Source organism: Atractosteus spatula, chromosome 2 (genome assembly GCF_055471065.1).
Source record: "Atractosteus spatula isolate fAtrSpa1 chromosome 2, fAtrSpa1.hap1, whole genome shotgun sequence".
Classification (NCBI taxonomy): domain Eukaryota; kingdom Metazoa; phylum Chordata; class Actinopteri; order Semionotiformes; family Lepisosteidae; genus Atractosteus; species Atractosteus spatula.
Genome location: NC_142707.1, coordinates 15,064,014 through 15,073,817, shown reverse-complemented (window position 1 = coordinate 15,073,817; position 9,804 = coordinate 15,064,014). Strand labels below are relative to the sequence as shown.

Below are 9,804 nucleotides of genomic sequence, written 5' to 3'. Positions count from 1 at the left end.
CACTTTCATACCCCTGCTCATGAGAAAATGTTTAAAGGAAATTAAAATGTACAGTTCTGTGGTGGTTGAGGCATGCTTTCACACTTCAGATACAAGTCTCACTGGAAAATAACTTGTACAGAGCGATGTCCTTCAAGACGAAAAGAAGCTTGTTATCCTTACCATGTAGTATAGAATGATAAGGGATTTTGGCAAAGGGGGTAAAGGTTTACCTCCAGCATATAGCAATGGGCTGCTCTTTACAGTAGCTGGATGAGACTACCTGCTTGTGCTCTATAGTGGCAGGAAGATGTGTGTGGAGCCATAGCATTTGATGCGCTCTTGTTTATTCTGTGGAATTGTAAACTTTGTTCTTCTTCCAGGCTAAAGATGGACACTTTGAAAACCTATGTAGTTATTTACTTCCAAAAAAGAGCATAATGATAAAAGAATTAAAAGATTAAAAATGTCCTAGTAGTCCAAATGCCCTGCAGGCTTCAGACACTTGTGCATACAAAAGAGATATACTGTATATGATTTAATGTACAAAATAAAATATGCAGTATTGGTTCAGCAAGGACGCTATGTCCTTTGCATTATCATCCTTACATTACATTTCAGTCACACATAAGGTAATGTGGGATCAAATCAGTATCAGTTTTGGGTGCTCTATATAGTGATCCAAGTTATATACTGTAGTAGCCTTCAAAGCCAACAGCCATCTTACTTTTCCTTGGGTATCACATGGTTATTATAGTTTGTGACACTATTTTTTCCTTGCTTAGCACATTGACCATAATGTATATTACAAAAACCACCCCAGTATTGCCCAAAACCTCTGATTCTAGGGCTGTCATCTGGCTCCATAGTCTCTATGATACTTTAAGATATGAAACATTATTAACCAAATCTTTGCAGCTGTTTTGCATATACTTTGAAAACAAATTTATAAAATGCATTAATAACTTATGTCAATCTGATTTTGTAATTTGGTGCTTCTGCTTTTCAATGATCAAATCCAACATGGGAAGGGATCAGTATGATGGCAATAGAACAGTATGATGTGTGAGTTTGGAGCTGTTATATAAAAAGAAACTTTAAAAATGGAAGTATAGAGTACTTTTCTTAAATTGTATTTTTAAGCTATCTACGGGTAATTGAAGTTTCAGCTCTTGCAGCAATTTCATAATTTTATTTCAGATGTGTGCAAACCTCAAAACATTTCCTGTCATAAAATCTTTCACGATCATAGAGCCAGATAACAACCTCATCTGACACGAGGGTTATCACCATTTTGTAAGTAATAGAAATCAAACCAATCCCTCTAATCAGGCTAAACCTGTTCTCTTGTGAAATGGTAGGTACCTCCTTGATTTTTTCTGTTTACCCAGTTTGTCAAATCAGTATCTCCCCAGGCTTCTTTAATCAGTGCCTACAGTGATGTGTAATGTAATTCACAGAACAGCTACTGAGTTGTCAAGAGGCTGTTACTGTTGCTGTGTTGTATAACAGAAAGTGCCTATACAGATACAGTATAACTCTACAAAAAGTAACATACTTCCGATACTGTAGCTCGTTCCGTACTGTTAAGTTTTTTGAGTAAATGGTAAAAGTTTGTCTCAGTCTGCATTAAAGATGTCTTTTTTAGTTTTGGGTGTTGCGTCAGACACCCCTGATGTGTCCTTTTATCTCTTCTACAAAAAAAATAAATACAAGAAATGCATTGGCTTTACTCTTCCCCTTGACATCATCAGTTGTTATTGCTGGTTTACAAGTTGAGGGATATGGTTCATACTAATAAACTAAAGAACTTTAAATCATTTTTTTTTAAATGAGTCAATGGCAGCTGTGTCAAAAAATTAATTCAGAGGATGGGGAAATGAATTTAAGAGACCGCGGGCCTTCAAATAAAGATGGTATGTTATAATCTATGGAAAGCATACTTCATAACAATGTAGAGCAGCTGTACCAACACACGGGCAAACATAATTCCAAAGCTTATAATTAATAAAAACATACTGTAGAAAAAAGACTCTGTAGTTTGGGTGTTTTCTGTACTTTTTAAACCTGAAATTGTCAGTGATTCTTTTTATGATCTTCCAGTGTGGAATTGCCATGTGTTGATCAATCTGCCTCTCAACAATTGCTACAACAATTTCACAGAAGAGGTGAGGATTGAGAATGTTCTTCTCATATACACCAGATGTTGAGCTACTCCACATTTGACATTTGGAATGGTCAATGGCAACCCATAGGTTCCAATCTCACATAGCAAACCAAGGATACCCTGATGACAGAATGACAGCTCACTCCGTCCTGATGACATTTGGAGAATTTTGGTTGCAGTCAGACTCAACCCAATCTCAACCTGCACTTCCTGTCTGAGACCATTGGGTTACCCACAATTTTCTGAATAAAGCTAAATAGATCAGATTGTTCCACTACAGGGCAAGAATTAAAATGTTAAGGTGTGAAAAATAAAACTTTCTCTGTCCTTACACTGCTGAGGGAAGGGACTTTGGTTGCACATTCTAGTCCCACGATACTTTTGTGAGCCTTTGGAATCCATCACAGAACAAGACAAAAAAACTAAACATACAGTGTTACCTATTGCAACATGACAAATCTCAGAATTTTAACGACAATTGCCAGTGGGCTATGCTGATTGACAAAATACAGAAGTATCCAAGTACCTTTATCCTTGGAAAAAATCATAACAGGGAATCAGGAACTCACTGCCAATGTCAAAGGGATTTCACCCCCATCTCATAATATGTGCTGGTCTGTTTTTACCTCCACATTTTTAAAATTCCCTGAAATGATTCATAAAGCAGGAAGTAGAGAAAAAATAGTTTTTGAAAAAAATGCCATTTATCAATAACCGTGAACACTTCTCTGACAAGCAATTTAGTTTCTGTCATTTTCTGAAAAAGGATACATGGAGACCTAGATTACAGAGAATGTTCTAGTGCTCATTCCAAAGGGACTGACAGGTATAAGATGCTCTCTTAATATTTCTATTTTTTTCCTCAGTGCAAGGTCTCCTGGCATGATAATTAAAAGTGCTAGAAAAAAAATCAAAGGGAATTAATTAAACCTTAGAGGAAAAATGGATCTGCTTTCTTTTTCAGAGGCTGTTCCTTCACTCTCTCCTGATCAGAATGTGTTCTATAACAGGCTTCATCTAACAATCGCATTCTTGTCTTTACTCTTCATGCTCCATTTAACACAAGCATTTACTGAAAGTTTCTCCAGTGCTGTTTACAGCGACATTATAAGTGTCCTCTCCAGTCATGCAAACTAACAAACAGACAGAGAAATTGGTGCCATGGCACTAGTTGATTGACAAATTATGATTCAGAATCCGGCATGCCTGGGATGGGGAGTGTGAAGGCATTGCTTACTAAAAATGTTTAAAACACAAAATGAAGCTGATGGTACAAGGTCACTCACAAGTTATTAAATAAGAATCTAAAATATGCATTAAACAATATTTAATTAAATCGTAAGTAGTTTCATTTGGTGGGTAAATGAAAAACATTTAACTAGGCATGTATTAATAAAATATATTTTCTAACCACAATTCATGACTATGGGAAATGGGTTTTCTTTATCACTCTAGAATACGTACCTGTATGTGATTGTATAAGATGACCTTTGAGTTTCAGATTGTGTTCTTTCAATGAATCTCTAAAATTGATCCATTCTCAGTGTTATTTGGCATGTTAAGAGTTTTTTAGTTCCAGCTTCTTTTGTAGAAACTTCCTGTAGGAACCATACAAAATATTTTTTCTAGAAAGCTTGTAGGAGCTCCTTAAATATGAAATGTTAACAAAGCCAGGCTATACCATGCCAATAAGAAACAGTTGGGGCTACTTGTAAAGTATCTGACAGTGTGGGTTACTCCAAGTTTAAATGGACACTTCTCACACAAGCCAAGCTGGTTCAAGAATTCATGCTATAATCAAGAGAGAAAAGTGAACATGCCAGGAAATGTAAAAAGAAGCAGATTCATTTACCTTTAAAGCAAAGGCCAATACGTCAATTCACCATTCCATCTATAGCCTGTCACCTACCTCTTTGCTTGCTTGTCTTCCACTGGCTCACATGGTGTAAAATAAGGCTCCTCTTCTTGGTCACCAAGATGTGTTTTCGAAGAAGTAAAGACATCCTTTTTTATTCTATTTACATGAAAAACAAGTCCGGTTTGATTTGTTCATCTGTTTTCTTTAGAGTTTTCTCAAAGTCCCCTGAAGCTTACACTGCCAAACATGAAGTGCACCCAATGAAGTTCCACAAAGCTGGAGGTCTCACACAAACAGCAATCTGTTGTTTTGTCCCATCCCACCCCTCCCCTCAACCACCAGGTCCTCTTCAGTTCTGGGACCCTTTTCATCCACCTGGGATTTGTATTGGCATTGCAGGCTGGCTATTGTGTGTCAAGTCAAAGTAGCAAAAGGGATTGAAAGACAGAAAGGAATCCACACAGATGAAAACATTGAAGAAAAGTCCAGGAAAAATATTGTTTGACATCCACTTTCAGATAATTTTCTTTATACATATATACACATATATATGTATAACTATAAATATAGACACAATCTTATCTTCAAAGGTTGCTTTGGTCTCCAAAACATTCTGGATTGTCACTCCAATCCCTTGCAGTTGGAGGTCGGTGCACAGATGATGGCAGATTGTCGTGACAATCTAAAGTGTTCCAGAAGAAAAATCTCCTAGCAATCTTTTAAGAACTGAAACTGAATGGGGACCAATGACACCTGATGGCATTTTATTAGTATATTATTAGATTAGTATGAGTGAGCCATGTTGGATAGGTTTGTTGTCTAAGGCCTTTTAAAAGCTTATAGTAAATAACACAGAGTAACATAAAATAATGATTTAATTTTTTCTTGAATCCTGAAGTGAAAAAAAATACATATACTGTACAAACCACTCCAGATCTCACTTGTTTTTTTTTTCTGTAAAAATGGAATTTTAAAAAACATTTTATTCTAAATGAAATGTTTTTTGAATCTGGGCACATCTATATAGGTTGCTCCACACTCAAATAATAATAATTATTGGCCTTACATTTTAATTGACACAATTAAAAGACAAATCCATATTTTTAACATAAATTCTAAACAGCTGCACCCCAATTAACCTCTTTCAATCCAAACGGCTCAATTCCCGTAATCAAATAATCACTAATTTGTTTCATTCCCTTAGAATAAGTGATTGACAGCCTTATTAAAACTAACAACATGAAACCTTTGAGGACTAACAAACTTTTTTTGTTGTTCTGCAGTTCAGCTTCTTTTTCCCCATGTTTTCTTCCTCTTTTTCAAGCGTATTTATTATATACATCTCTCACACTTCCACTATAGAAAAGGGCTTACTCTTCAAATTTTAAAAAGGCCTTTAGTAAAGACATTGATCATCGAGCAATAAAGATGGCTCCTATATGACTAATAATATTTTAAAATATTACTTTTTTGACATAGCTTTGCAATGATTTTGTCACATTGTATTAATTAACACAACTAATTACAAAATGACATATTTTTTAGAACAGGAAAATGGGTACTATCCATGTTGCAGTACAGTATGCCTTTTTGGAAACAGAGTACTTTTCCACTTCCTGCTTTCCTTTAATAAACTTTTTATTATACATATATGATCCTACTCTCTTTTATTACAGAATGCTTTGTACTGTGTGGTGGTGTGTGTTGCATGTACCCTTTGTAGAACTGCAGAACACATTCAGTTTACTCAAAGGAAGCCTGTTGCCAGTTCTTACAAAAAGACAACACCTTCAATACATTTGCCACCTGTCTGTGATCCTCCAAATAATAAAGCCAGTCAGGTTCAAATCAAGCAGGTAAACAGTAACATCTGGAAAGGTAGGAAGGTGTGATGTCCTTTATATATCCTTTCCACTGTGTGGTAGTTTCACTGTGGAGATGTCCGGGGCTCTGTGAGGGAGGTGGCAGCCCGAGAAGGGATAGTGAGAGTCTGTATTGTGCCATGCTCCCGACCCCCAAGTTCCTCCAGGCTTTGGGGGGCTCCCTCAAATCCCACATTGAGGTGCAGAGGCTGATGAGCCTGACAGTAGTCCACAATTGGCTGTTCGTACCTGTAGAAGGTCAGCGCACTCACCTGGTGAGGGATCTGTAGAACAGAAAGAGAAAGAGAGAGCAGGTGACAGAGACAGAGATGGAGGGAGAGAAAAAGAGCAAAGGTGAGTGGGATCAACCTCATCAGGTCAGTATTCAATATTTCTTGAGCTTTTTGTTATCCAGGCTAATGGATGTTTTCAGTGTAAAAAGTCTTACACTGAACTAAGAGTGTAAGAATATAAGCTGTGGAGTATATCAAACCAGACTCCTGTAAAGAAAATATTGGCACATGAATGGCTTTAGATGGCACAGTGGCATGGCAGTTAGTGCTGCCATTGCATAACCCTTTTCACATTGGACTGTTTTCTTTGTGGAGTTTGCATAATCTCCCCTGGCTCTTCGATTTCCTCTCATCCACCAAAGGGGTGTTGGGTAGGTTAAGTGACACCTCTACATTGTGAGTGCTTGCCCGTATGTATTTTACTGTATGTGAGTGTCAAGGATTTAGTCTTGTCTAGAGCTCTGTGCTTCTGGAATATATTCCAAGTTGTCACGACCTTTACCGGGAATAAGTTGGTTTCTGATAATGGATGAATGGAATAATTCATGAATGTTCCCATCTCCCATTTCATATCACTGGAGTGATACAGGATTCAGCTTTCTATCTCACATTAATTTGATATATTTCACAGTGAGTGCTTAAATCTGTGCTTTACTATCCAATATTATTTTCATATTCCTCTGGAGATCTGTGCTTTTTCAATAGCAGCTATTCCTTCTTTTAGCCCCCACCCCCCAAAAAAAAATGGACTAATGACTGGTCATACTGTACATAGACCAATAAGAGAGAGTCTAGATGAGTTGTTTTTTCCGTACAAATCTATAAAACAAATTAAATAATCCATTTCATCACTTGTTTTCTTGTTATTTTTGTTGGTGTGCAACAATGCATGATAACACACACCACCATTTTTTATTTTTTATTATTTTCAGAGACGATTACAAGAAGAAAAGTAAAAACGACTAAGTACTTATAATACACTATAGAAGTCATTTTTCCTTTTCCTTTTTTTAATTTTAGACTGTATTGTACAGTTTAAAGTTCAAGGTTTGGATCTAGCCTGAAATGTGTCCTTTACTGTGTTACATTGTATTCTAAACTGCATTTTCACATGTTTTGGAACCCAGATTAGTTGGTATTATTATTTATGACACCCTGGTGTTATATAGGAATAACCATAAACACAATAATAAAGCATGACTTTTATTTCTCAGATAAAATTGGGAAAAATAATAAAAGCATAAGGTGGCAGTTCTAACTTTGGAAAGTAGTTTACTTCACTCTTACGTAACAATTTAAATTAGTAATTGAAAATTTTAATTGATCTATTCTTTACAGTCTGTAATATATAAAGGCGGTGTTTCAGTATAACTGAAATATTAAACATAACATAAATATTTGAATTTTAATAGCTTAACTGCTACACATTTAAAAAATTCACATTTGCAGTTCCACTGTATTACTTTGGCGAAACTGACACAAAATAAATATAAACCATTTTAAGCAGACAGCACTGTTTCTAACAATGTTCATGTGAAGTAGGAAGAAAATACAAATGTTGGATAGCACTGCAAAATGGAAAAAAAACATGGGAGTACTGTAGTACAATTGAAAAATTGGTATCTAGAATACAAAACAGAGGATCCACAGCAGCAGTATGCCTGAATGGTTCAGAGATGTAGGCCCTCGTTTAGTAATATACTCCTTATTTCTTACTGCAGTAATGTGAAATTCTTCAGTTCAATGAGGATTTAGTTGCTTTGTCCTAAGAGTGTACTACTTCATCTGAAAAATGGTTATTCCTTTGCAATGTCCAGTTTGTCCAACTGATAAATACAGTACATACTGTACTGTATATGGCCCAATTTTCCCAACAGCCAATTTCTCCATCACAATCATTTAAAGCAGAGTGGGCAGTTTGCCCACAGGGAAAATAAGGACTTTAGTGTAGGTCATGTTTTACTTTTGCTTCATCAAGAAATCTATACAAGGAAGAGACAAGAGTACTTTTTCTTAACACTTTCTATTAAGCCTTTTTGTGTCTTTGCAATGTCAGCCAAGTTGCTTAAAAGATGAGGAAGTCACTGTATAGAAACTAGTGTGCAAACATGGCAATCTGCACTAATATTAATTGTGGGCTCTGGACTGAAAAGACAGAAACATATCTCTTTTCATAAACTCGCCAAGATTAATATTAATCTGAGAAAATATAAATAGAATTTGTGTCAAGAAAGTGGTATAAACAGTATCCATCTACTATATCTAGTCATGGGCTGAGAAAACCAAGGTTAAAATATTTGCTGACTTAAACAGTATATAAATAAATGACTTTCTATCAGTTTTCTGGAATGATATTAAAAACATTCATGGAGAGGTAGGGCCTCTAAGTTTTTATTAATACATTCTAACAACTGATTAGCATGTTTTTCATGTTTTTTGTTGGTCACATGCCTCCATTTCTATTATTTTCAAATTATTTCTTCTGAATTTGAGTACTTACATGGAGACTACACTTCTGAAATAAAAATTAGAACTTAGTTTGATTGTAATGGAAATCTTTTAGTTTGGTATCATAAAAGTTGTCTTCGGCTATGCATTCATACTGTTCATACTGACATTTGTTGTATGAAAATTTGTTTCCAGCAATTAACCCTTATCCTTAGTGTAGCAGGGTCTGTTCAGAGTATAGTAAAAAGTGACAGACTCAAGAAATACTGTAGTAAAGGTAGAAATGTAAAACCTAGCTAAACGTGCATAGTGTCAGGAGTCAGTGCACGATAGTTGCTATTATCATTTGCCTACTGTAACACATTAATACAAAACAGTTAAATAGAGAAGCACTGCAGTACATCTCCCTACTAAAGGAAGTAAAGTACAAAACTTAAAAAGCAATAAACTTTTTAAACTACGTTTGAGATACATACTGTATATGAGTTCTGGTTGTGTTTGTTTTTTTCTCTAGTTGCAGACTTTATTAAAAAGTGATCACCACCTGTTTTTTCTATGTTTTATGATAAGGAATCAACAGCTCCTGTAGTGCTGATGTAAATGTGCTTGCTTTTATTCACTCAGCTTCTTAAACATTAAGAGTTTGAAGGAAGTAGTTCAGATGTTAACACATACAGTAACATTCTGTCAGGTCAGGCAGATAGGGTAAAATGGATCCTGTGCAGGACTCAGGAAAGAGAAACACCAAGCCGAATCACTAAGCAAAAACGAATACCAGTAAGCAAGCGAGTAGGTCTGTACACGGGAGAGACAACGAGTGAGGGACAACCCAAATCACTAGGCGAATAACGAAACCAGGAAGCAAGGGAGTAGGTCAAGTCATGGGAGAGACAATGAGAGGGCAACAATCCAAATCGTAAGGCTAGGTCGAAAACGGAGAGCAGGCTAGAAGATCAATTACTGAGAGAAGACTAGAAGGGTATAATGCGCACTTGGGAGCTCTAAGAGTATCCGCAATAGTGAGCGGGGAAGTGAGGAAAGAAGAGAACAAAAATAGGGACGGGAGTGAACAGTGATTGGCGTATTACTTGCGGCGTGAGCGTTTGTTAAAGAGTGTGCACATGGGAATGCAAGAAGGGACAGAGACGCGAGTGGAATGCGTAACACATTCTGTATAAAACACCCCAAAGAACAGTG

The 9,804-nt window shown here is 36.2% G+C and overlaps 1 protein-coding gene across 2 annotated transcripts in view; it reads right to left on the bottom strand.

The window, feature by feature from the left end:
• Window positions 1-5,319: 5,319 nt before the first annotated feature.
• LOC148839347 (leucine-rich repeat transmembrane neuronal protein 4-like) overlaps window positions 5,320-9,804 on the bottom strand; it is a 130,487-nt gene continuing 126,002 nt past the window's right edge. For both annotated transcript variants that reach the window (XM_088933772.1, XM_088933763.1), the window contains exon 2: window positions 5,320-6,150. In XM_088933772.1, coding sequence (XP_088789898.1) covers window positions 5,932-6,150 — 219 coding nt within the window. In that variant the 3' untranslated portion in view covers window positions 5,320-5,931. The remainder of the gene's footprint in view (window positions 6,151-9,804) is intronic.